Source organism: Dicentrarchus labrax, unplaced genomic scaffold (assembly GCF_905237075.1).
Source record: "Dicentrarchus labrax unplaced genomic scaffold, dlabrax2021, whole genome shotgun sequence".
Classification (NCBI taxonomy): Eukaryota; Metazoa; Chordata; class Actinopteri; family Moronidae; genus Dicentrarchus; species Dicentrarchus labrax.
Window position 1 is genome coordinate 11339190 of NW_026136701.1, and position 27879 is coordinate 11367068.

General features: G+C 42.3%; 1 protein-coding gene across 1 annotated transcript in view; it reads left to right on the plus strand.

The window, feature by feature from the left end:
• The window catches only part of LOC127367720 (receptor-type tyrosine-protein phosphatase S), a 70020-nt gene that overhangs the window by 39253 nt on the left and 2888 nt on the right, over nt 1–27879 (plus strand). The window contains exons 6-34 of the mRNA XM_051407790.1: nt 533–643; nt 6145–6414; nt 7346–7725; nt 8898–9099; nt 10516–10652; nt 10900–11044; nt 13074–13391; nt 13513–13706; nt 13849–13875; nt 14046–14163; nt 14361–15023; nt 15793–15887; nt 16475–16728; nt 16993–17080; nt 17307–17525; nt 18362–18519; nt 19519–19533; nt 19762–19877; nt 21656–21753; nt 22024–22147; nt 22593–22768; nt 22961–23080; nt 23909–24063; nt 24608–24893; nt 25343–25521; nt 25932–26058; nt 26163–26288; nt 27034–27188; nt 27338–27473. Coding sequence (XP_051263750.1) covers nt 533–643; nt 6145–6414; nt 7346–7725; nt 8898–9099; nt 10516–10652; nt 10900–11044; nt 13074–13391; nt 13513–13706; nt 13849–13875; nt 14046–14163; nt 14361–15023; nt 15793–15887; nt 16475–16728; nt 16993–17080; nt 17307–17525; nt 18362–18519; nt 19519–19533; nt 19762–19877; nt 21656–21753; nt 22024–22147; nt 22593–22768; nt 22961–23080; nt 23909–24063; nt 24608–24893; nt 25343–25521; nt 25932–26058; nt 26163–26288; nt 27034–27188; nt 27338–27473 — 5192 coding nt within the window. The remainder of the gene's footprint in view (nt 1–532; nt 644–6144; nt 6415–7345; nt 7726–8897; nt 9100–10515; nt 10653–10899; nt 11045–13073; nt 13392–13512; nt 13707–13848; nt 13876–14045; nt 14164–14360; nt 15024–15792; nt 15888–16474; nt 16729–16992; nt 17081–17306; nt 17526–18361; nt 18520–19518; nt 19534–19761; nt 19878–21655; nt 21754–22023; nt 22148–22592; nt 22769–22960; nt 23081–23908; nt 24064–24607; nt 24894–25342; nt 25522–25931; nt 26059–26162; nt 26289–27033; nt 27189–27337; nt 27474–27879) is intronic.

The following is a 27879-nucleotide window of genomic DNA, read 5'->3' on the forward strand; positions in this document are numbered from 1 at the left end:
CTGCCAGTTAACTGCCAAGATAGAAACAGGCTTTCTTCATGGCAGCAGTGAGCCTGCTGTAGGAGAGGAATCACTAGCTTGTAAAGAGGTATACAACAAAAGCTCCTTTAGGTGTCATCTAAGTTTATAAAAAGTCATTTTGAGACTTTTTTTTTTTGACATCCAAACTTTCTGGAAGAGATTTCAAAATGTTTGAATGTGTGTCTGTCTCTGTCTACTTTATGGGAAGAGTAGAGGGGGAAATACAAGGTTCTTAAAAAATACAACGGCTGCTATATGAGAGCACAGCCCATTCAGATGGTGCCTCACAGATATGACATCGAAGCTGACTTTATTAGATGAAGCAATAGAAGAGAGGATGCCGCAGGGTCAAAATTTAACAGAAACAGACCAACCAGACAAACATCTCAGGATAAAAAGGAGAGGATGCGAAGCAAAGCAGACAGCAGCAGAAACATTTTCTGCAAACTCGACTAAACTGAATCGCTCATTCCTTTCTCTCTCTCTCTCTCTGTCACTTTCTGTCTTGCAGGAGCATTGCAGATCGAGAACAGTGAGGAAACAGACCAAGGGAAGTACGAGTGTGTGGCCACCAACTCTCAAGGCGTGCGTTACTCCTCCCCTGCCAACCTATACGTGCGAGGTAGGACCTGAACGCAGAACGCACGTGCACACGCAAACACAAAGACAAAGAAAAAGACAAACACACAGAAATCACCACAATTAAGGTGCTCTTGGTGTAAGAAAAAGTATTATTTTCCATAACTGTGCTCTTAAACAACTATTACTAACCCATCCATTGTCTACAATATATGTTTGACCCTGTTGTTTGGTATTTCTCACTAACCACCCTTAACAAGTCCACTTTAAACCTTGGTGTGAGCCCCTACAGCAGAATTGAATTAAACATAAAGTTGGGAGCACACCTTGGTTTAACTGCATGGAAACATCACTGATCTGTCTACTAAAATGGTTTCTGTACAAGAGGCAGATTAAGAGGAAAATGTGGCACAAAAAATGCACAGATTTGATATTTAAAATTTGAATAAAATTGGAAGATAAGCAGTCAGGGTATAATTTATTTCTAAATATGTTAAATATGTGGCATCATTTAGCACCCACATGATCCCTGTTTAACTGATTGTAGCCTCCGGACTGTGGGTGCATCTCTGGCTTATGCCTGAAAGACCACGACCAATGTTCAGATTTACAAGTTCTAGTTTCAATGTTAAGTGGGATATCGGAGAAGTGTGTGTGTGCGGTGTGTGTGTGTGTGTGTGGGTGTGTGTGAGTGGTGTGTGTATGTGTGTGTGTGGTGCAGTGGAGCGAGTGGCTTTGCGCTGGCCGTTTTTATTCTCTCTGTGTTTCCCCGTTCTCTCTCTCCCCCCTCACGTCATTGTGTTCTGCATCAACCCCCTTCCATCCCTCAGAGCTTCGAGAAGGTTGGTGTGCTCTTTCTTTTCTTTTGTTACTCCTTTGTTTCAGAAAGCTTCACTTATTGAAACAGAGAGAAACAAAAAAGAAAAAAAAAACATTCAAAGGACACCAAAGTAGATTTTGAAGTGAAATGATTTTGTCTCCAAAATGAAGAGAGTTGATTTCTCTAAAGCTGCTACGATGATGAAGTGGTCTGCCTACGCAGCAGAGTGCATTGACTGCATTGTGAGGCCTTGTGTGCAGAACCCTTGGTATTGCCTTCACTCCCCGATCAATGTTTTCTGCATGGTATGATCTTGTTGTCATGGAGACCCAGGAATTGGAAGATTAAAAAGAGGCGATGTTTGCATGGAAGGAGTGAGAGAGAAAGAGAAAGGAGCACCGCTTGCATGTCTGTTGACTGACGGACTGACACAAGAGCATGGCACAGTGTGTGTTCACGCCTATTGATATGCTCGGATTGTGATATTATTGAACTTGCTGTCTTGTCATGTCTCGCTACTGTCTCTTTTTCCTTTTGTATCATCATGTGTAATGCTGTGTCTCCTCTCCCTGCTCCCATGTCATCTTCTCCAGTTCTGTGCTTGTTGATTGGAAATCTTGCACCCGCGGCCCCGCTTGTACATGCCCTTCTGTTTTAAAGTTATGTGTTGTGAAGGTTTGTAGGAGAAGCATCAGTTATTTTGTCAGATTCATGACATGAACTCCAGATGGCGAGAGAACAATCACATTACCAATGTGTGGAAATTAACTAAGTACATTTACTCAATTACTGTACTTAAGGACAAATTTGAGGTAGTCGTACTTTACTTACGCATAATACTTATACTGGGAAATATTATATACATTATAGTATTTTTACTACATTTATTTAACAGCTATTTGTTACTTTACAATCATGCAATGTATAAGATGATGCATTGTTATAAAATAGATGACCCACCAGTATTTGAAATAGCTCCACCTCGACCAATTACAACAGTATAATAATATGTACATAAATGCATCAGTAATACCTATACACTAATATAATGAAGTAAACTTTAATACTCTCAGAGGCCTTTTTCTGCATTCAACTTTTGATACTTTAGAGCAATATTATGTAAATCTTACAAATTAAAGTTTAATTAATAAGCAATAAAATCCAAACATGCTCTATTCAGTACTCTTTTTGAAGAGTTTTACTGCTGCAGCCTTACTTGTTCTGGTATTACCAGCTTATGGTGGCAAATGTTAGTTAGCTTTAGCACACATTAGCTACATATACATACTCAGTCAGTTCACTCACACTGAGCTATATTTTAGCTTTTAGCATTGCATAACTGCCACTTTTGGCAACATTTTAGCAATAATAATTACATACTTTGACTTAAGTGATATTATCTGTGCAGGACCTTTACATGTAATTGAGTATTTTTAGTAATATTGTGAATACTACCATTAAACCACCAGTATAGCAATATGCCAGCTTTACTGTAATATGGCTGCTGCTGTATCTCCCTGGCTGTTGCTATCTTGACCAAACACTCAGGTACACCTCTACTGACTGACATTTGAAATTAATCATATCCATTCACATTTTTAGATATGGAGGGGGATATTAATGATTCCCTCTTACTACAGTGGTTAATGAAAGACGTGTCCTTGAGACAGGCTGGGTGGTGCTGCGTAAATGTCAGCTCTGTGACGGTGCTGAACGGGTTTGGTTTTGAGACTAATTAAACGGCATACATATAGCAGTGCTGAGATACAGAGGTAATCCTTATGGCTGTGCCAAGGTCCCCCCAGCCCGTAGCCTCCAGACTCCCTGCAGAGGACGGGACTAATGATAGCTCCCACTAATAAAGATTGAAGCTCTTGGCTCTCACAAAACTGTATAGAAAATGGAGGGGAATCATGCGACCCGGCTCGATTAACTTTAAGCTAGAGGCTCTGTGAGCATGTGAAGGATTATCCCTTGTTATGAGCTCACTTTATTGTAAAGTACTCGGCTGTGTCTCTGCAGTGGTATCTTCAGTCTTTTGGGTCCCCTCTGACATTTTTTAGAAATACGCATATTGCTGAGTTCATGTTTCAGAACACTAAAACGATCATGTTCAGTCTTCTACTTCATCCTGTTGTTGCTCATATTACCAAACTAATCCATACGCTGAATTAATTGTTTTTTTTACTTTTTTTGCCATATTGATAGGTATAAGATAACTGACTGAATGAAACTGATAGTGTTGTGTCTTGCTGCATTGCACCTGCTGTGTTTGTCTCGTGCATGGAGCTGTCATGGATGCAGTCTGTCTGTCTGTCCGTCTGCCTGTCTGTCTGTCTGTCTGTCTGTCTCTCTGTCTGTCTCCAGCATGCTCAGATGAGGAGATGCCTGCCTAATCATGTCTGTTTTCTAACAGATCTACCTGTTTTTGTCTCTTTGTCTCTTTCGTGTCTTCAACTTCTGTATCCAATTCTGGGTATCTTCCGGCTTTTTTTTTTCTTTTCTTTTTTTTTCTACAATTATTCCAAATGCTGTTATTCATGAAATGATAGTGACGTCACAGCAACCTTTTTTTATTTTTTTATTTGTTGAAATCATGCAAAAATGTTAACTTCTATCCAATTGTCTCTAGATTCTTTGAGTAGGGGGGATGTGGCCCATGAAGATTCCAAGTAATGATGTTACACATTAAGGAGTGGAGGTTGTGCAGCAAACTTACCCATACTGCCTTATTTATTATTTTTATATTTTTTTATTTCATATATTAGATATTAGAATTACTGCAGCATTTCAAAGTCATCTAAAGAAACCCCTCATTGTTTTGCTCCTGTAGGGTTTTGCAATAACTTTTATTTTAATCTATTTTTATTTTTGAATAGAACACGTGTTGCTTCTCACGTTTATTTGTTTTATTATACATATAAACTTCCTAGTGTTGAGTTTAGTTGAGTTTTTCGACAATGTTTCTGCTCTCTGTCTGCCTTCCCTTTCATTCTCTCCTTCCATGCAGAGATGTTTGTCCGTTATTCTCTCTGTCTCTTTCTGTTTCCTGTCTTGTGACCCTGGGGTATACTCTTCTTCTCTGTTCTTTCAACATCCGATCTCTACTAGTCTTTCTTTTTCATACTTTTAAAGCACCTACTTTCTGAATGGGCCTGACTCTGGTATATAGCCGTGTTTTTAAATAGATCCATGTGTTTTCTTCTTCCTCGCTCCTCTTTTCTTCCCCCTTTTTCCCTCCTTCCCCTAAACCCTCTTCTAATCCTCTCTTTATCTCCACTTCCCTGTCTTTTCCCCTCCTTTCCCTCCCCCTTTTTTCTCTTCTTCTTCTTCTGCATTCTGTCTGCACCCTGATGTGTAGGAGCGACAGACACATGTACATAAGTTTATTAACTTATAAACATGCACATACTACCTCACATATCTCTCTTTTTGCTCGCACTCGTTCTTTCCTGTTCTGCCTCTTTCATGCTGTCTTGGTGTTCTTTACTTAATGTGTCCAATGATCACTTTGTAATCGCCACAACACCTTATTAGAACCCTCGATCCACTCCTGTCCACATTTCCAATTCATTTGACTACACACTGTATCAGTTATGAATCCTATGTATTGTACAGTATCTTGTTGTACAATGTGGCTGTCCTTTGCTACATTGCCTGTCATTGTCTGGAAGAGAAGCAGAGCTGCCTCTCTCTCTCTCTCTCTCTCTCTCTCTCTCTTTCTTTCTCTCTGTCTTTCTCTCTCTAACACTTCTTCTATCCCTCTATCTGTCTTGTCTCGCTTCTTTCTGTCTTTCTCTCAGTCTTCAGTTCTTCGTTCTCTTCTTTGTGTTCCTCCACCATTTTATCCCTCTTGAGTCGCCCAGGCATGCAAGTGACCTATGAGTTCAGTCTCTCGATGCATCTCTCCTTAATATATAGTCAACCAAGCTCTGACAGATGCAGTATTGGATATAACTTGCCACTTTTACTTGTTCTTCTCATGGGGACACAAATAGCAGGCAGGGCCTATTGATCGGCCCCCATGATGCATACACTCTCTCTAAAAAGAGCCCATCTAATGCAGAAGCACCTTCAGGCACAGAAATCTCAATGAAGTAAAGTTTTTCACTGACGTATGTGGTAAAGTTTTAACATGTTTAGTCAATGCTTAGAGGGGGAAATATAATAATACAACTATAATCAAAAACCTGCATCACTTAATTTTATCTTAAATTATTGATAACCAATAAGAAAACTGCTTTCTTAAGAAGAGAAACTGACTATAGGTGTCATGTCCTGGTTGAAAAGATACTCAAGAGTTTGTCACTATATTATTTTGAGTAGGCAGCTCACAGATTGTTTGAGCTCAACACAAGATTTGTGTCTTTCTGTTGGAATCATCAGTACCATTTAGTAATTGGGACTAAACTTGAAATATCCCTTTGTAATTTTCTGTAAAACCCTGAAGTTCATTCTCCCCCTTCCTGTTACTTCTCCTCTCTTTCTCTCTCTTTTTCTTTCTTTTTTTATCTTTCTTGCCCTCACTTTCTCTCTCCATCTTGATCTTGCTTTCTGCCTCGCTCTTCCTCTCTCTTTCTCTCTGATTCTCTCTCCCTTACTCCCCTTCCCCCTCCTTCTTTTTCTCCGCCTTTCTTCTCCTCACTCCCTTCCCCACTTTTCGCCACCCCCTCCTTACCCCTAAACCCCCTTTCCTTTCTACCCCGACTCTCCTCCTTTCCCAGTGCGCCGCGTGCCCCCTCGTTTCTCCATCCTCCCCTCCAACCATGAGATCATGCCGGGAGGGAGCGTCAACATCACCTGCGTGGCCGTGGGTTCACCCATGCCCTACGTCAAGTGGATGCTGGGCAGCGAGGACCTGACCCCTGAGGATGAAATGCCGATTGGACGGAATGTACTGGAGCTCAACGTTGTCCGGGAGTCTGCCAACTACACCTGTGTAGCCATGAGCAGCCTGGGTATCATCGAGGCCACCGCTCAGGTCTTAGTAAAGAGTAAGAGATACTCTAATAACGTGATTAATCATTTTGGTTTTTGGAGAGAGAGAATGGTGTGGGAAAAGTGCTTCCGTTCTCGTTTATTAGAGCAGTGTTCATCAAACTTTTTTAATAATGAACCCCCTTTGAAATATTTTGTCAGCCAAGTACCCTGACCAGTGTAAAACGTTTTTGGTAGAAAAAAGCCTATATGAAGTGGTACATTACAGTGATGCACCATCAGTGTCTGATTTATTAAGAAAAAACCCTTAAATGCTTCATTTCAAATGTTTAGAACCTAAACATTTATTTTTTTTAATAAAAAGTCTTTTTGACGTTGTACTACAGTTGAGTGAGAAACATTAATTTGTGCTTCACTGGGGCTAACAACAGTTAACAACTGCATTAAAACAGGAATATTGAATATAAAATGAGGTTTATCGAACTTACATTTACATTTTTATTGAACTTATTTGAATAATTCTATTCTATTATAATTATTGTATAATTATTTTAGAAATAATGTATGACTGATATTTTTTTAATTAACATTTTTTTTAAATGTCAAGTACCCCCTGCAGTACTCCAAAGTACCCCTATGGGTATGATTAGCTCCATTTGAGAAACATTGTAAATTTTTTTTACATATAAAATATAATGTAAGTTTAATAAGTGATAAATTGCAGTGTGGGAGGCCATTTAATATATCCCTTTGGACAAAAACATCTATTAAATGAATATATTGTAATGTAATACATGAGTTTGTTCAGATTAGATTCAACTTAATTGTCATTGCACATAGTAAGTACTAGTACAACAAATTCAGCTTAGCATCTTACTAGACTGTAAACAGAAGCAAATTGCGTATAGATATATGTAAAGATAAACAAATGCGCAGAAACCAATAAATAATATAATTCTCTTCACCTCCTATCTCTCTAATGCCCAGCTCTGCCAAAGCCTCCCGGCACACCCATAGTCACAGAGACCACTGCTACCAGTGTGACCATCACCTGGGACTCCGGCAACCCAGACCCTGTCTCCTACTACATCATCCAGTACCGAGCCAAAGGACCAGACAGCAAGTACGAGACAGTCGACAGCATCACCACCACACGCTACAGCATCGGGGGACTGTACCCCAACACCGAGTATGAAATCAGAGTGTCAGCCTTCAATAGCATCGGCCAGGGGCCCCCCTCTACGCGTGTGGAGGCCCGCACAGGGGAGCAGGCCCCGGCCAGCCCTCCCCGAAACGTCCAGGCCCACATTATTTCACAGAACACGGTGATGGTCCGCTGGGAGGAGCCGGAGGAGCCCAACGGACAGGTCAGTTTCTGTTTTTGTCCCATTAGCCAAAACTAAAACATATAAATACTCTGTCATACCCTCTGCTTTTTCTCAACTTAAGTCTTGAAGAAAACACCCAGCTCATGTACCCATTCAGTTCCCAAAATACGGTATTTTTACTCATAATATAACTTTTTACTAATTGCTTTTACTCACCTACATTTTGCATTTATATTTGTTTTTCTGTTTCACTTGCCCTTTGGGGACATATAAAGTGACAAAAAGTAAAGTAAAAAGTAGCATTCTAGTCTTTTAAAATGAAATTACATTGGGTTGAACAGTTTAAAATGAAATTACATTGTGTTGAATAGTTTAAAACTCATACATATAGATAAACAGTATAGTAAGTACAAGTCAGAGAGGGTGCATTCCGCACATTTACCCTCACCTCACCAACAGACAACATTTTAACATTGCACAAAGGCCCACACGAGGGCAAAACGATAAAGAAAAAATTCACCAATGGGAGCTTTATTCCAGTGTGCCGGTTCATGTCCTTTGCAGGGATTGTGTCTTAACAGAGATTTCTCTCCTCTAACTCCCTTGCTACTTTTCCCACCCTCTAAAGAAGGAAAAGGTAATTGGACTGTCCGCTCTAAGTTAAGAGCACTCCCTCTTGAGGCCTATTTCCTTTTCTAGCCTACCTAACTGTACAGTAGGTTCATGAAAGTGCAAGACTGAATTGAGTGCATATGGGGATTATAGATATTAAAGAGTAATAACAGGAGAGGTGGAGGGTAAGGGCAATGGCATGGCAGTGGGATTACATTCTGAACTGCCCATAAACAAATCCCATAGGAGGAGGTAAAGTGATTATATCTTTTCTACAATATGAGGACTTGTATTGGAACTGGTTCGGTCGAGCTTAAATTGAAATTTATTTATCAGGGGTGACCGCACAACATCCCCAGAGACGCAAGGGCATCACCTTGTGACAATGACCTCTAATGAACGCTGAACCAACAAATCCACAGGACCATCTGGACTAGTGTAAAAACTCATTCATAGATGATGACCTTTGTGTTGTAATGGTATTACGGATTACTATGGATGCGGGACAGTGGAATTATGTTTAAGACTACTCAATACAGCCTAGTCACTGATGATCTTAAAATCCAGTCCTGTTCTTTCTCTCTGCTCCTCTGTTATAGGTCAAAGGGTACCGTGTGTACTACACCATGGACCCGTCCCGGCCAATGAACGAGTGGCACATCCACAACGTCCAGGATAGCGTGATCACCACCATTCAGAACCTGGTGACCTCGGAGACATACACCATCCAGGTCCTAGCCTTCACCTCTGTAGGGGATGGACCCTTCTCAGACCCAGTCCATGTCAAAGTCATGCCTGGAGGTTAGTGTGTGTGTCTGTGTGTGTGTGTGTGTGTGTGTGTGTGTGTGTGTGTGTGTGTGTGTGTGTGTGTGCATAAACATAACCACTGGTAGACTGTTTGTGCAAGTAAGTGCATTTATCTTGCATGCCAGTGCATATATAACAGCTAAGTAGTGGTCTTCATTTATTCATGTGCAGGAGAGTCGTAGTTGTTTATCAGATGTGGGCGTGCAACAGAGATCAAAGTAGTCTTTATTTGTGTGTGTGCATGTATACTAACTGTTGAGTAGCTTATTCGAGTGACTTATGTAAAATTTGTGAGGCAATCCACTGTGAAGTGCTTTGCAGATAAGCCTGACCTGTCAGAAAATATGACTTCTTCAAAATTAATAAATTCCACCTGCTGGGATGAAACTGTGGATATTTAGGAAAAGGAAACAGGGATAAACAGCCAAAAATGTCCCTCGTACCTTTGTGCTGCTCTTGTCACTGTGACTTGATGGGAGGGACAGCGAGATGATGGTGTTACTGGTTTAAATTCTTGCGTAGCTTAAGCTACTGCTACATCATTAGATGTGCTGAAAAAGTCTACCATTTTCCAGTACATGAAAAGAATATGATTATATAAAAACTGCACAAAAATGCAATTGTTTTTGGTCAATTTCTTTTTACATTATGACACTGAGAATTAGTGCTGTGACTTCAAATCATTGGAAAAATTAGGTTTGGTCAAAATGAATTGGTTTTATTTTCTCTGTGACATTAAGTATTTCTGACTTAATGAGCAACAGTTGCAGCTGAAGTTAGAAAAAAAGCATCCTTAGGAATAAATGAATTATGATGACACTCAAAACTTAATCAGGACTGTGTGGGTGTGGTTTAATCAGATTTGATCGACAGTGGCATTTTCCTGCCAACATAATTCCCATTCTTATACTAATAATATTCATAATAAAACACTTAATTTATAGAGCACTTTGAGTGTGTTACAGCAATAACAACAAAGCCAAACAGAAATAAATGATAAAATTCACTACAATGATTATTTAAGTGAAATATAATTTATTTTGGCAGGAGAATAATGATACCACTAATATAATAAACGATTTAAAGAGTGAAATTACACAGAATTAAAACCTAACACAGTAAAAAGAGATTAGGAAAATTAGGAAATGGCCTTCCATGATGTGTATTCTTCTCACTGATACATGGAAATATTTTACATATGTGAATTGTTTTAAGATAATAGTGTGATCATGTAGAATCTCATCACTTGTAGCTGCTTAACATATATTATATAAATAGTTTTTCAGGCCTTTTTAACTATATAACTTAATGCACAAGACAGCTGAAGTGTGTATATATAGAGAGATATAGATATAGATATTAATATTGATAAGACAGATCAGTCCTTACTGATTTTTTTGTCCCTTTCAGTCCCAGGCCAACCAGGGAAGTTTAAAGTCGGCAGGGTCACAGAAACCAGCATCGAGCTGACCTGGGAACCCGCGTACACCAAGGAGGGCATTGTCAACTACGAGCTGCTCTACAAACCTGTCAAGTTTGGCAGTTTGGTAAGACCTCTTAGTCTCTTTTTTATAAATCTGTCTACTAAGTAGACTTCCTAAGAAGGACAGATGGATGAGACGACAGATAAAAGAAGAAGTTTAAAAGATTAACCCCAGAGTCCGGCTCCACAGTGTCTGCCAGTGACAGTCCTCATCTCTTTTTCTCTCCAACTCTCTTTTAATGTCTTCTCTTTCATTCCACTCATCGCACCTCTTGTCCTTGTCCTCTGCTCCGCTTTCTTCTCTCTCATAGGAAAAGCTGACCTTCGGGCCCAGGAATTCTTACACTGTGGAGGGTCTGAAAGCGAACACCGAGTACTCCTTCTCCCTGGCCGCCATCTCAAACAAAGGCATCGGCGCTTTCACCAACGAACTGGTGCAGAGGACGTCACAAGCCAGTATGTCTTAATTTGACTGGGTTCACACACTGTACCTGCAAGCACACACACACACACACACACACACACACACAGATGCCATGAATTTTGATTATAACTTTTGAGTCTTGTGCACATATCTCATGCAAATATTTTGTCCTCTACACACGCAGCTCGTAGTACATTGTCCTCAGCTCCTGACCCGGTAAAACCTGGGAACCATCTTCACATCTCTCCATCTATCTCGTTTATCAACCCATCTGTTCGACACCCCCTCCCATCCATCCATCTATGTTTGACTGTGCCTTTCTTTCTCCGCTCAGCCTCTCGCTTTCTTACACAGCCAAAACATCATGACAGATGGAGATGGAGCACCGATTAATGTTTCACTCTTCCTTTTCTTCACCCTCCTTTCACTTTTTCCACTCTATCAGTGTCTAATGTCTTTGAAAGGGCGAAACTGTCTGCCACTTATTGGCTAGCAGCCAGTGGTGAGGAGCATTAAAGGATGGTGGTAGGCATGCTATGTTGACAGGTAAGTTCCGGGCCAGTCTGTATTTTATCCACGCTAAACTTGGATTCTCTCCCTTGTCTCCTTTCTCTCTTTTTTTCCTGCACGATCACTATAGTCGATAAGAGTAAAATAAGCTAAATGACATATCAAGTCACTTCGTATCTTCTCCCAAAATTGAAAATGCAGAGATAACGGAGAAAACGGTGCAAGGAAAAGAATTAATAAAGTAGTCGTGGTTGAGAAAAGAGCCTCAAGTCCTGCGGTTCATGGTGCTGTATAACTTCCATGGTAAGTTTTTGTCAGGTATTTATGATCGCACACAAAAGACTCACATTGTGTATCCACAATTTTTAGAACTGAGTACAAAATGTGCTAAAAACTTTTAGCTGGTCTCCTTTCACTCTTTACCTTTCAAGAGACCAAGGTGGTACACTGGAAAAGGTGGCAGAGGGGGAGGGGGTTTCAGGAAAGGGAAGGTGCCAGATAAGCAGACTATTTCATGCAGCAGAATTCATTTCCCAGAGAGGTTATGTGCGCTTTGTTATCGCCAAGCTTTGGTGCACATCTAGATTGTCCCCGGAGGCCAACAGAACAGTGGCTGTACGGCTGAGTGGATAGATACTTGAACCTGTCAGCTATGACTATTACACTCCCACACATACACACATGCTATACACTCCTGCCTCAGTCATGCTTGCCATTGTGTGTGTGTTCTCCTTAAGGAACATTATATAGGGTGATACCTACAGTTCAGAAATCTGTGGTGATGAAGGTGATTTTTGGGTTTTCTTTACTCGTGTTTGTTACAGTAAATATCCCAATATCCCAGCCTGCTTCTGATTCAGTTCTTGTCTACAATTCATCATTCTAACCTGACTTTTAATATCCGTCTGAGTGCCTTTCTCCCCGGGCTGCCTTTTTTTACCTGCCTCCTAAATCCTTTCTGCGCAGTGTGAGATCTGTTTTAGTCTGTTTGTTTCTTCCCTCTGTGAAGCCCAAGACCTTCCCCTAGTCAGCAGTGGAAAGTCTCAGACCACTCTATTATCCCAAGGACTCAAGGATTATGCCACCATGGGGGCTGGTGTTGTGAAATGTGTATATTTGTCTGTGCTCCTGTGTACTGAGCTGTGCATCCCTGCTTTATAAAGAAATACTTACTGTGTTTTTCATTCATAAATCTGGATTCTTTTCTGCCAGTAGCTACGGCCAAAGGATAATATATAATCACTGGGTATCAGATGCACATTCTCCTTGGGTATAATTAAGTTGTCCACTCAGGGTCGATACTCTTGTCTCTGGTTTATTTCATTAGGCTCTAAGCCTAACATTATGCTTTTACATTATGTGGTCGCTCCCCCTTTTTTTTTGCCTGAGTCATGTTTGTCCTGGTGTTATCTCTTCAGTTCAGTTTACCTTAGTTTCTTATTGTTTCCTTTTTTATCCTTATCTCCTATCCTTTTGCTTGTATTTCCCCCTTTCTTGCTATTTCAACCGAATTCTCTTGGCAATTGCCCTACTTGCCCCATGTCCGATCAGAGCCCTCTGCTGCACCTGAGGGTGTGTCCTGTGAGAGTGCCAGCTCCACCTCGCTGAGAGTAAGTTGGAGGCCGCCTCCAATGGAGGGCCAGAATGGCGAGTTGGCAGGTTATGAGCTGAGATACCAGAGAGTTTCTGGGGCAGGAGGCGGAGGTCAGGGCCAAGAGGTGAAGGGGCTTCCTATCCCGGCCCAGCAGGGGCAGACATTGTTAGAGGGGCTGGAGAAATGGAGTTGGTACAACATCACCATGGCAGCCTCCACTGCAGAGGGAACTGGACCCAACAGCCCAGCTGCCCTTTGCAGAACTGATGAAGACGGTAAGAGTGAGAGCCGTAGATCAGACCTAATCAGTATTGATTGTTTAGTTAATTATTTACTGGCTAGAATGTTGGCCACTTAATTAATTCTGCATTTGTGTGTGTTTGTATGTGTGCTTAGTTACTGGTGCAGCCCCTCGTCAGGTGGATGTCCAGCCGCTCAACTCCTCAGCACTCCGAGTCACCTGGCGGTCAGTGTTGCCACGGTTACGGCATGGCCAGATCCGTGGCTACCAGGTGCATTTCAACCGTGCAGAAAGTGGTGAATCACGCAACCTTCCCCGGATAAAAGACCTCTTATTGGATGAGTCCCAGGTGACATCATAGCTTAATATTTAAATGATTAAGTGAAGTTCATTTATTTTATCATTAAACATCCTCCCTCTCTCCTTTTGTCCTTTGACTCACTCTCATCTGTCTCGGCTGCCTGCGGGGTGTGTCTCGTCTGCGGGATAAGATGGAGGAGGATGACTCGACTCAATATGTGAGTGCAGATTACCCATCCTCTTCTCATTATAAATGACCTCACTATTAATATATATAACACAATGCACCCAGTTCCTTATGTAGATGTATTTATGAAATCCTCATTAAGTTTAAGATTTGATTAGCTTCTGATAGGTAGCAGTATTTGATGGTGCTGTTTCTCCACAGGAGCTGATTTTGGGAGGTCTGAAAGCAGAGACTTTGTACTCTGTGTCAGTGGCAGCCTACACCACCAAAGGGGATGGAGCGCACAGCAAAGCCAAGCTGGTGCAGACCCTGGGGATTGGTAAGCATATGCCAAGTATACAGTTCAGTGTACTGGATTTAGTAACATACTCAAGAATTGATCTTACAGTAAACTGCACCAGGAGCAGGCAGTAAATAAACAGCCAAATCAATTCGAATTCTTGTACAAGTTTTACATGATATATGTTTATATATACATTAAGATTGATTTTCTGCTGCCTACACTGTCATTTGCAGTGCCCGGCCCCCCCTCCCTTTGGGTGCGTCCAGGATTGGGTCCATCTGTGGTGGTGCGGTGGGCTCCTCCGCTGGAGTGCTCTGAGTCAGGCTCTGATAGCCGCGGGGCTCCGGTGGAAATCCAGGGCTACCGCCTACAGTTTGGCCTGAAGAATACGTCCTTAAACACCACAGTGGATTTCACAAATCGGGAGAAAAACTTCACTGTCAGAAACCTCTCCCCAGGCTCCTCCTACATCTTTGTCCTCTCTGCAAAGAGCCGAGCAGGCTACGGAGATGTAGTGCAGCAGGAAATAACAGTTCCCATGTTCCCACCCTTGGGATACCCCAAAATATCTGACTTTGTTAATGCCACTTGCTGCTCCCTCCAGTTCTCCTGGTGGCCCCCTGCCCCAGAGGAGTGCAATGGTGTCATCACAGAGTACACCATAGCTTACAAAGAGGCTGCAGGCCCCATACCTTCTTCTGATCCTGGCCCTTCAGCCTTACCAACCCCTCCTGCTCCCCCATGGCTGATCACGCTACCAGCGAGCGAGTCCAGCTACACCATCCTGGGCCTCAATCACAGCACAGCCTACGAGGTGCAGCTCAGAGCATACAACAAGGCAGGGCCAGGCCCCTTCAGTCCACCTTTGGTGAGCCGGACCCTGGCCTTTGAAACAGGTAGGGCTGGCCTCAGGCCTCAGGAACACCTTCTAAGCACTGGTTCTTAGAAGTGCTTCACCTTCTAAGCACTGGTTCAGCTTCACATCTCCGCTCCCCTTAATGTGGATTTTACTAAACTAAACGAAGTCTGGGCCAGTTCTTATAGGTTGATCTTTCACCTGTGCACCTCAGAGAGGCCGAGAACTGCAAAGTCCAGGGGAACACGACTACTCTCCCCAATATCCTCCACTCACTCACTTATACCTTCATCACCTACCCTTCACCACCAGTGGAAGCAGGCTGAATGTTAATGGATGTTTGCTTCAAGAGCACTGCTTATCACAAACCCTCAGGTAAAAGTCAATACAGGGCTTGGGTCTACAGTATCTAATACAGAAGGTAAGTGTTCAGTCTCAATTCAAGCGAAAACCGGCATCTGGTGCTGTATCTGCAGGTAAGCTGTTTTTATCTGATAAACCTCCACTTTCACCTTTTCCAAAGCCTTTGCTGACATGTTGAATTCTGAGTCTAACAAACACAATCTTACACTCTGAGAATGTGGCATGTCACATTCCTGCAGCCGATTTGTCTCTTATTTGTACTTATTACTCTTGCCATCCACTATCCTCATCACCTGCCCATCCTCCTAATCATCATGTGTTCTTCCCTTAGAAACTGACGTGTTTTCCATTTTTACAGGTTTTGCAGTGGGAAAGCAGGGGAGGCACTGATTTAAATAAAATATTTCATCAGAAGTAACAGTTTGTTTTGTTTGTTTGCCTCTCAGATGTACCCAGGAATTTTTCTGTCAATCTGGCCACTGAGACCAGTGTTCTTCTGACCTGGGAGTTTCCAGAGAGCAGCAACCCCTACCGCTTCACTGTACGTCCATCGGCATGTGCATGTGTGCTGACAAATGCTTAGTCTATAATTTCTTGAGATAATTTATTAAGTAAAATTTGTTGTAACAGTTGCCTGGTGTTTTTTGATTATAATACTTCACATTAATATAAGTTTATGTATTTTTAGTATGCATGGTACCAACCCTTATACTCCCAACTGTGAAAGTGTTTATGTAGAAGTTCATGGAATATTACTCTAAAAAGTTACATGAAGATGAACATTTATTATATATAACAAAGTCCGCTGACCAGCATCTGAGGCTCACTCGGTCTCATCTCATTTGTTTAATCCATCCAAAAAAGACATCATAACTCTGGGCAAGAAATTGAATAAGCATATTTCCCTAAAAGTTTGACTTTTAATTTCAAATGTGGTGTTGGAGTGTTTGAAGTAAACCCTTGGAAATGTCATTTCCAAATTTAATAATTTCCAGGGTCTTATGATAAAAAATGTTGTTGTTTTGATTTAGGCATAGAATATATATAATATATGGCATACAGTACATAAATAATAATCTTTTTCATTTACCCGTTATTCAAACTTCACTAACCCTTCCTATCCCCCAGGTGGAATATAACCGACAGAAGATGGAGGTGGACGCTCGTCTGAGAAAGGCAGTCATCCCAAACCTTCAGCCTGACACAAGCTACGACTTTAAGATCACTGCTCCAGAGGGCAACATGGGAGGCCTCCGCCACCGCATCTCCGCCAAGACCTCGCCACCAATCACCATCCGCCGTCCTGAGATTGACCACGCCCGTGACACCGAGACCACAGTCACCATAATCCTGCCGTCGCTGGAGACTCGCACTCCTATCAAGTAAGACTGAAAGAGACAGTTTCAGATGTTACAGTGTATAAGGTAGTGCTCATGGCTTTCATAGACAGTGAGACTTGCTGTACTTGCTGTAGGTCAGATGATTATAATCTCTGAAGATGTGGGGTATGATAACACTGCCTGACTGAAAAGATGTTAGATGTAGTGCAGCAAGCTGGCAAGGAAATATGAAAGTAGTTTGAGACATGTTTGCTATTGTATCAGTGCAACTGGTGTTATGTTGCTTGTCCTCCTCTGCTCCCACAGGAATGTTTATGTTGTTGTGGTTCCACTGAGGAGAGGCCGTGGCGTCATTAGACACCTCAAGAGCCCAGATGAAATGGACCTAGAGGAGGTGAGAACCACAACAATGACAGCACCCACTGATGTCTGTGCCTGGAAGGAGGAAAGGACCTATAAACACACACACACAATCCCATTGCGAAGAACTCCTGGCAAAGCTTACCCTTAATAATTCAATATCAGCGTTTAAACATTAGTCATAGATATTGGAACGCCTAATATTTCTTGCCTGTGTCTTCCCTCTCTCTGTTTCTCTCTTTTTCTCCTCTCTTCCTCAGCTGTTAAAAGACATCAGTCAAAGGCAGAGGGATTCTCGGCAGCAGAAGCAGGTGGACCTGCGTCGGGCTTACATCACAGCCCGTTTCACACCTGTCACCCTACCAGCCTTCTTCACTCTGGGGGACCAGCTGGACTACGGAGGCTTTGAGAACCGAGCTCTAGACCCAGGGCAGGAGTACGTCTTCTTCATCCTGGCGGAGCTCAACTCCACAACCGGGGTAAAAAAGCCACCGTGTCACATCTCTTTTCTTTCCGTGTTTATAACCACTCCCTCATTCCCCGCTGCCTGTGTTTCTCTCCTGCAGGCTGTCACTATACATTGTAATCAATAAAGCCTTGCTGCTAAAACAATAAAATGCACGTCAGTCAAAGCGTTGTAAGCAAAAGGCAATAACCTTCACGTACTTCCATCGCCACTGCTAATAAAGAGTGAGTGTACCTACTGTGGCAGTGGAAGAGATATTGCCTTGTGCACTGCGAGTATATGTGCATTTGAATTGGAATAAACGTAAATATACAACTTGAATTAGGATGGATTTTATTTTTTATTGGATGTTTTTTATGAGGAACACTTTCATCCCAGGGGATGGTCTTAAAAAGTCCTTCCGAACTAATAAAAAGGCACTTTGTTCAGTTTATTGTCATTATAAAAACACATGAAATGTCAGTAAGCTTAGGTACTTTCTAAATAAATAGTTTAAAATGCTTAGACTAATCAAATATAATCTCATACACACATGACATGTACATATAAAACAAGTCCAGTGCAACAGCTTTGCAGTGAATACTACCTTAGAGGGTTACATTTTGTCGAGACTTGGTGCAAGAGCTGTGGTTTGGACTTTTTTTAAGACTGTGAATGTCTGTTATCAATTTCTTTGTCATGTGCTCCTGCTATTTTGTCCACTGAGATGAAACAAATTGCTGAGAAATACCAAAATTCACACCCTTCTCTCTGATTAAAAAAAGTCCACTAAAGCTGCTATGATTTAATCAGTTATCTCTAAAACAACACTTGCACGCATTTCCTGACTATGTGCCTGGTTTCTCACAGAAAATGTATGTGGCCAGCCGCTACACAGACCCTGTGATTGCCCCAGATTCAGACCCCCAGCCCCTCGACGCTGGCGATGGTCTGATCTGGGTGGTTGGACCTGTCCTGGCTGTGGTCTTCATCATCTGCATCGTCATCGCTATCCTCCTTTACAAAAAGTGAGTGGGACAGATAAACTCAATAACATAAAACCATAATGTTTAGCTTTGATTATGATTTTTCTCTGTTTGTGTCTCTTCAGCCCCTATTCATTCTTACTGGTAATACTGGTAAAAATGGGTCACAAATATATATTGTCATGTTTAAAAAAACATGACCCTAACCCTAAAACAGGTGTGCACTGCAGTTTTTAGCAAATGTTACTCAAATGGGACTAAATAATGTATTTTGTATGTATTTTTGGGGGGCTATGTATGGCGATGGATTAAAACACATTTGGTGCATTAATCCTGCTGCCATAAATAGTGAGTATTTATGGCAGCAGGATGGCGTTTGTGGGATATACTCCAAATAAACTACAGTGTGTGTGTGTGTGTGTGTGTGTGTGTGTGTGTGTGTGTGTGTGTGTGTGTGTGTGTGTGTGTGTGTGTGTGTGTGCCTTCATGGTAATGAAGGAACATGTCATTGATTGCAATGGTGTGACTCATTGATGCATTTTTAATATTTTTGGACAACAGTGGAGCTCTATAGACAGAATTATGAGCCAAATCAGGCTTTGGCTACGCAGACAATACTTGTTAATACTGCTGGATCAATCATTGTTAGTTTTGGTCTTTTGGGATTTGTTGCCAGAAAGAAAAATGTTGAATATTTCCAGCCCTATTTTAGATTAGATACATTACGTCTATCATGCTACATTCTGTCAGCAGCTCCAACTCATATTTCCCATACCAGCATTGTTTAATGTTTGGCTATTCTGCCTCAAATGCTCACCTTTCAGTCTGATTTTCACCAAATTAGTTCCAATTTAGAAGTTTGTTTCTCCCCTCAGACAGCCATGAAACAGACTGACCCAGCTGCAGGCCTGCGATATCTGCTGCAAGCCATCAAGCTTTTGAATACTAATGCAAAATATTGATCTCCCTCTCTAACAATCTGTCTGTTTCCTTCCTTTTCTCCCTCTAATTATTCCTTCCTTGCTCTTGTTTCACTGGAAGCAGCAAACCTGACAGGTAAGATTAAGCCAATGTCAAGCTCTTTGTTCATTTTAACCCACAGCAATTACACAATACCAGATGCTGTACAGAGAACTTGTACAAAGCCGTAAAACACCATATCTGTTAATGCACTATTTACTCAATTCAAGTAGCTATGCTAATGATGTGTCAGTACTGAGTCAGATTTTCTCTCTCTGGTTGTTTGCATGTGCTAATTGCTCTTTTGACTCACTGGTGTTTGAGCAGCAAGCGCAAGGACTCTGAGCCTGGAACCAAGAGCCTTTTGAGCAACGCAGAGATGATGGCCCATCACCCGACAGACCCTGTAGAGATGAGACGCATCAACTTCCAGACTCCCGGTATGAAGCCTGTACCCACACAGGCACCCAAATACACACTTTGTATTTGCATACTAAAGTATACTTCCGATTGCTCATCGTTTGATAATGAAATATTCATGCGACTAATTTTAACTATAGTGAGATTATGCAGACAAGATTGTGAACGCACTCCTCCGCATCACAACCAGCATGTACCTGGCAGCTACAGATCAAAATGGCCGCTGCCCAGGTAGTACAGTCAGTACTTAGTCACAGATGAGTCATAACGGTGTGACAAAATCGGATCATCTCCGCTCGCCCACATTTCACATGCCAGGCTGCAGATAGCACAGAAAGACAGAAATCTGTCTTATCGCTCTCAGATGTTTCTGAGTTGGGTTTAATGGTCAAATTGCTATATCAAAAGGTGCGTCGTGGGTTAACCGTGATCATTTGTAAAGGAATTGACTCTGGCCTCGCCAGCATAACCAACTAAAACCCCACTGTGAAGTAACTACATGGATTTTGACGCTCCCCACCCCCTACAGAGTGAGATCTAACAACACAGCTGCTTTGGTGGTGGCACCAGGCCGATGATGCTTCGCTTTCAGTTCTCCCATTAAATTAACAGCATCCAAGAAACATACGTGGCTTGGAGGAATTTAATCACTGTTCTCACTATATTTTCATGGTTGCAGTTTATAGAGGCCTTGAAGGGTCCTTGTGGAAAAGGTGGCAAGATGTGTCACCAGGGAGAAAGGTTTAGTCTTTACCGGCTGCCAGGATATATAAAGTAAAATGATATTGTATTTTATTAAATTCATAGATGAAGGTCTGTAGTCTTTTTTTTTTTTTTTTTTGATGTTCCTTGAAAGCGAAGTAAAACCCACAGAATAAAGCACCTCAGCTCTTCTCTTCTATCATCAGAATTTCTTTTAGTCCCATGTGGCTGTAACCTTGAAGCTCCCACCTCACCCACTTCTCCTCCCCTGAGATTTGTGCTTTTGAGATGCTCGGCAAAGATGAAATTTGTTTCCAGCGAAACCGGCTGATGCTATCTGAGGTCATTTTGGTCGTGACAGGAGCGTTTTGTCGTGATTACCTGTGGGCTGCTGCAGTGCCGGGCTGAAGAATAAAATAACCATTCATATGAGCCTGTTTTTTTTATAGTTGTAGCAGCGGAATGACTTAAATGCTCTCCATAGTGCACTGACATGTATTACAATTCAAGAAACACTGAGAATGCATTCTGACTTTAAATGGATTGTGTTTATTGTTTACATAGCTTTGATTTATTGTTGTAGCTGTTTGGTTTTTGAACGGACAATGGATTTCTATAACTTCTCTTTTCTCGCTCCAGCTGTGAAAACAAAACCACTGCAGGAAGCATAGGTTGTTTCCTGTGTGTGTGTGTGTGTGTGTGTGTGTGTGTGTGTGTGTGTGTGTGTGTGTGTGTGTGTGTGTGTGCGTGCGTGTGTGCGTGCGTGCATGCATGTGTGTGCCCAACCCTCCTAATTAGTGTTCTGTCTGTGTTTGTTTTCTCTGAATCGTTGCTTCTCTGATCACAGAGAAAGTAATTTATCAAAGAAAAGCAATTTACAAACAAACAAGACTTGCCTCACTTTGTCCTCGCACATGGATCAAAATTGATTTTCCGCCTCAGCGTATTCCTTAATGATATGTGATGTTCTCTGATTGTATAATTATCTTCACATCTTTGCATATGAGTGATGTTGACCTGCAGTAATTTAGGTTATTCCGCTGGAGTCTGCGGCACCTCTGACCCCCTTGCTCCTCTGGCCCTTGTTGTCACACAGGAATGATGAGCCATCCTCCGATCCCCATCAGCGAGCTGGCTGAGCACATCGAACTGCTGAAAGCTAACGACAACCTGAGACTCTCCCAGGAGTACGAGGTGAGAAATACATTATTATTCCATATAAATAGATGACATCCTTATTGTTTAGAGATGTTAAGCCTGTTAAACCTTCGCTTCATAAAGCAAATCTTATTTAACATTTGTATCTCTGTACGCAGAGTATATGTTCATGTTTTATTCAGCTCTGCAATTTATTGCTGCAACTTGTCTACATTACAGAGCACTCTCTTTCCATTATCCTCAAATGCACTACTAAATATGCCTCCACGCATTGTTAATGTGTGTGTGTTTGTTGCTTCTCCCCAGTCTATCGACCCTAGTCAGCAGTTCACCTGGGAGCACTCGAACCTGGAGGTCAACAAGCCCAAAAACCGCTACGCTAACGTCATAGCGTATGACCACACCAGGGTCATCCTGGCTCCCATAGAAGGTGAGGAAAAGCTGAGAACAGCAAGTTAAAGAAAATGTTTAGAGATTCTAATGGGAGAGTCTGAGCATATTTGTCTTGAACCTGAAGGGAGGGGGGCGGGGCTGCATGATGGATGAAATCTGAAATTGCAAACAGTACTCAGGAGTGGCTGTGTGCAGTGGCATGAGACTGACAAACAGCGTGGGTGCATTCAAGTGCAACCAGCACTCCTCCGGAACAAGAAGGGGGAGAATGGATTTGATCTGGAGCTCATGAATTTACACCGACGGAGTCTTGTTTGTTTGCTGTCCTCCGCTAGTCATCCAGCAGCCGTCTGTTGGAGGCCGCGGCTGCCAGAAACAACACAGTTCGTTAGGCTGTTTGATGTCATACACGGAGGTTAATTCATTATGTCGCTTATGCAGATTGCAGTTTAGCAAGAGCCTCACCAGTGTCTCGTTTGCAGGTATCCTGGGGAGCGACTACATCAACGCCAACTACATTGATGGCTACAGGAAGCAGAATGCTTACATCGCTACCCAGGGGCCACTGGCAGAGACGTTTGGGGACTTTTGGAGGATGGTGTGGGAGCAGCGGGCAGCATCTGTCGTCATGATGACGCGCCTGGAGGAGAAGTCACGGGTAGGAAACCAGTCCTTCACTCACTAACCTGCTGTTACATACCCATATATGTTTTGGTTTACCCGAAATGTATAGTTCAAGAAGAATGTTGTTTTAGTTCAATCTGAAAACAGTAATAGTTGAAGGGATGATGATGATGATGATGATGATGATGATGATGATGATGATGATGCTTTACCTGTATCTGTGTAGATAAAGTGTGACCAGTACTGGCCAAGCCGCGGCACAGAGACATATGGGATGATCCAGGTCACCCTGCTGGACACAATGGAGCTGGCCACTTTCTGTGTCCGCACCCTTTCTTTGCATAAGGTAAATTATTTAGCTCTTTTTTTCTCCCCCTCCCTCTGTGTCCACCTCACCACTCTGCCATTTTCCTCTATTAATTACTGCCACCAAAACCTTCTTTGGTCTCTTGGGTTTACAGTTAGGAACCAGGAGCAACCGGAGTAATCATGAATTTCCACTGTCACTGAATGAGTAGTTCATGTGGACATGCGGAGGAGAATAGATTACTCTGGGCTTCATGGAGTGCTGAAACCAGGCCAGCCTCCCTGTGTCAGGCTCTGAGATTTGATCACTGTTGGAAGCAGAGCACTTTCTTATAGCACAGGGCTAATCTAAGACCGTCAGACTAGCGTGTGTCTGTGGCCTACTTACAAACACAGAAACTAGGCCAACTGTAGCATCCAACTGTAGCATCCAAGTGTAGCACCGCTTTTCTAAATTTTTGTTGATGTGTTGTGAAACGTCAAGTTAGGAAATCTGTCATACAGTAGAGAATAATGCACATGAAATATTCAGCAATGATAGTATTATTCCTGTTTGTTTACACTCTCGTATATTTGTGCTATTTCTTTTCTTTATACGATATAGGATTGTTATTTTGCATAAATCAATTTAAAAGCTTCTTAGACATTCTGTATGAAGTTATTTGTGGCTCGTATGACTGGCAGTAATTAGGATGGTGTCATGATTAATGTAGATATATCTAAGAAACGGCACTCAAACAAATTGTCAACTGTGTCTGTTCCCTTTAACTACTTGATGGGGTTTGTGTTGTCACATTCAGTAATGCAAAAGGGATGAAGCATATACATGCACATGTACAAACAATAATTCCTTGTCCTGTCATATCAGAGCGGCAGCAGTGAACGGAGAGAAGTACGTCAGTTCCAGTTTACAGCCTGGCCAGATCACGGTGTGCCAGAGTATCCGACCCCCTTCCTCAACTTCCTCCGCAGGGTCAAAGCTTGCAACCCTCCTGACGCCGGACCAATTATCGCTCACTGCAGGTATCGTACACCTTTATCTTAAAGGGATAGTTTGACACTTTGGGAAATTAGCTCATTTCCTGTCTTGAGAGTCTGATTTTTAAATATACCCAAGTGTGAAGACAAAAAGTTTTGGTTGTATGGTGTTAATGTGAGGGGCTGGGTGCAGTAACTTCTGGAGTCGCCATTAGTTGCCAGTCGAGACTCCATGAAGTCTCTCAAGAAATAGTCCAATAGCCTCTGGGTACCATAACTTGTCATTTTAACATTAAGGTTTTTTGTACAGATTTAACAAACAAGATAAAATGTGTTAATTAGTAATTAGTAATTAGCTTTAGAGGAGCTGGTAGGTGGATCTCTTCATCCTTTTTCAGTCTAATGCAAAGCTAAGCTAACTAGCTGCTGGCTATACCTTCATATTTGATAGACAGAAGTGGTATCAATCTTCTCATCTACCTCTGTGAAAGAAAGCAAATAAGCCCATTTCCCAAAATGTACCACTCCTTTAAATGGAATCCTCCCTATCAGTCAACTGACATCCCACTTATTCCTCTCACTCTGTTAGTGCTGGTGTTGGTCGCACCGGCTGTTTTATCGTCATCGACGCCATGCTGGAGCGCATTCGACACGAGCGCACCGTGGACATCTACGGTCATGTGACACTGATGCGCTCACAGAGGAACTACATGGTGCAGACAGAGGACCAATACAGCTTCATCCACGAGGCCCTGCTGGAGGCTGTGGCCTGCGGGAACACTGAGGTGGCCGCCAGGAGTCTGTACTCCTACATGCAGAAGCTGTCCAAGGTGGAGAGCGGGGAGCATGTCACAGGCATGGAGCTGGAGTTCAAGGTAGGGGAGAGGGCAAGGGAAAGTGTTTAAATGAAAATAAAAAAATTAAATGGTAGGAAAATATGCTCCATTGTGTACAAAATGACATTCTGAGATTTTGTCTGAAAAGAGGTATAGAAGTGGTTCCAAAATGTTCTTTGGTTTGTGGCTCCTTACTGAACCTGCATGTCTGTATGAGTTGTGAGCAGTTCAAAAAAGATTTTTAAATTGCTTCCTTTGAATAATATTTTGGGGCCTGGAAATGTTGTACACATGTATAACAGAAAAATAAATCCTATCTCGCTTCCTCTCATCTCACAACTGCTTGAAAGTTGGGAACCACCAGAGTATAGTATACAGTAACATTGTACATTAGCTAACCTGGCAAATAATCCTGCACTCTTGCACACAAAATAGATCATTTACTTTACTGAAGTTTGAACACATTCACATTTTCTCTCTCCATCCAGCGTCTGGCTAATACCAAAGCCCACACGTCCCGGTTCGTCACAGCCAACCTGCCTTGCAACAAATTCAAGAATCGACTGGTCAACATCATGCCCTACGAAACCACCCGCGTCTGCCTCCAGCCAATCAGAGGCCTGGAGGGCTCAGACTACATCAATGCCAGCTACATAGACGGATACAGGTATGTTTTCGTCCTGAAAACACTAATATGACCTGACCCCCTCATCCTCTTTTGATGGCTTGATGAGTGAATAGATGGGATAGGTTTTCACCGCAGTGCTCTCACCTGTCATGTCCTGTCAGATCTGTCGTTACTGTATACATGTTCACGCTATTTGTCTCGCTGCACAGCACTCACTTTTTGGTCCTGGTGAACGGGATGGACACTGATGATTCAGGCATTCAGTGTGGTTGTACACACATGTTTTGACTGTTCCTCTTCTTTGCCTGAAGCCTGACCCCCTTTTTAGTCTGATGCTTGACAGAGGAAGAAACAGGGAGGAGGTGGCTTCATAATGTATGTGTTTATGTGTGTGTGTGTGTGTGTGTGTGTGTGTGTGTGTGTGTGTGTGTGTGTGTGTGTGTTTGTAGGCAGCAGAGAGGCTACATTGCCACCCAGGGTCCACTGGCTGAGACTACAGAAGACTTCTGGAGGATGCTGTGGGAACACAACTCCACTATAGTGGTCATGCTCACTAAACTGAGAGAAATGGGACGGGTAGGGACAAATTAAGTATACACACAAAGTGCTACAAATAACAACACATTTCAGCCCTGTACACAATGTCATCAATACTTTTTTCTTCTGTTCTGCTCTCTCAGGAGAAGTGTCACCAGTACTGGCCCGCTGAGCGCTCAGCCAGGTACCAATACTTTGTGGTGGACCCCATGGCTGAGTACAACATGCCTCAGTACATCCTCCGGGAGTTCAAAGTTACGGATGCCAGGGTGGGTTCATGGTGTCTTTGTGTATAATGACTTGTCCTCATGTTGTATGTTGTATCCAAACAGCAGTGTAACATTACACTCCTTGACTTTTCTGCCCTATTCCCAATCCATCAGTGTTGCTAGAAGGCAGTGGTGCAAAGCCTGTCCTATCGACCTGTCGTGTGTGTTGCTTAGTGTGTGTGTTGTATGTGTATGTGTGTAACACAACAGGTTAGTATTTATCGACAAGCAGCACTAAATTACCCATTCAACCACGCTGTCTCCAGATTACCTTGACAGTGTGTGTGTGTGTGTGTGTGTGTGTGTGTGTGTGTGTGTGTGTGTGTGTGTGTGTGTGTGTGTGCCTGTCTGCTCCTGCACATATGTGTTAGTTATGGATAACGCCAGTCAAGCCTGTCCTGCACTGACGCCACATTGACAGATGCTCTATTGATCTCCATTAAAGGGGAGTCAGAAAGGCTGAGCAGAAGAGAAAAGATGTAATTGCCTACTGAGTGGCTGACAATAGCAGACGCACTGACGTTACAGCTTGAAGTTAACCACAGCCACTGATCCAGGGTCAGATAACAGTAATCATTAGAGGGGAAAAAAAGGATATGGCCTGGCAGAGTCTCCCTCCTCAGTCAATACAGCAAGAAGAAGCACTTTAAATAGTCTTTTTGTAATAATTACCTCACACAGGCAATAATGACACATTTCAAGGATAAATATCTTGATATGTCTTATCATCTCCTCATTCCCCTAGGATGGCCAATCGCGGACAGTGCGCCAGTTCCAGTTCACTGATTGGCCAGAGCAAGGTGTGCCCAAATCTGGGGAGGGCTTCATCGATTTTATTGGCCAAGTGCACAAAACCAAGGAGCAGTTTGGCCAGGATGGACCAATCAGTGTTCACTGCAGGTAAACAGCAGGGTTTATCTTAGTAGCAGCTCAGGATGAAACTATTAATTGTTCAAGGAAAGTAAGTTGGTTGGTCAGAATGCAGCATGCCGTTGTCTGAGCTCTGGCAAATTGTAAATTATGGTAAAATGTTTTTTTTGTGGCTGTAGTGCTGGCGTGGGGCGGACAGGTGTCTTCATCACTCTGAGTATTGTCCTGGAGAGGATGCGTTACGAAGGGGCGGTGGACATTTTCCAGACTGTCAAAATGTTGCGCACACAGAGACCAGCCATGGTGCAGACTGAGGTAAACACTGAACAGCATGTGGGACTCCCTGATTCATTAAGCAGGGCAGAGACACAAGCAAGGACAGTACTGATGCGGCACACAGTTGGTGCTGCTCACAGCTATATTTTTTATATTTTTACTGTTTATATTTGGCTGATCATAGATATTTTAAACAATTAGATTTTCTTTGTGAATAGTTCAACTTGACTTTTTAAAAATACTATTGAAATAAACATAACATGGATAATAATATTATTCCATTGATGATAAAATATAGGCACCTACAGGTAAGGCAAACCACCTTAAAAACCTGAGTTAGTTTAAATCAACAAATATAAGAAATATTTTAATGTGATTCAAGTCTGCAATTTACCTTTTATCACCCTCCTGTTTTACAATGCATGATAATGTTCTCAACCCGTAA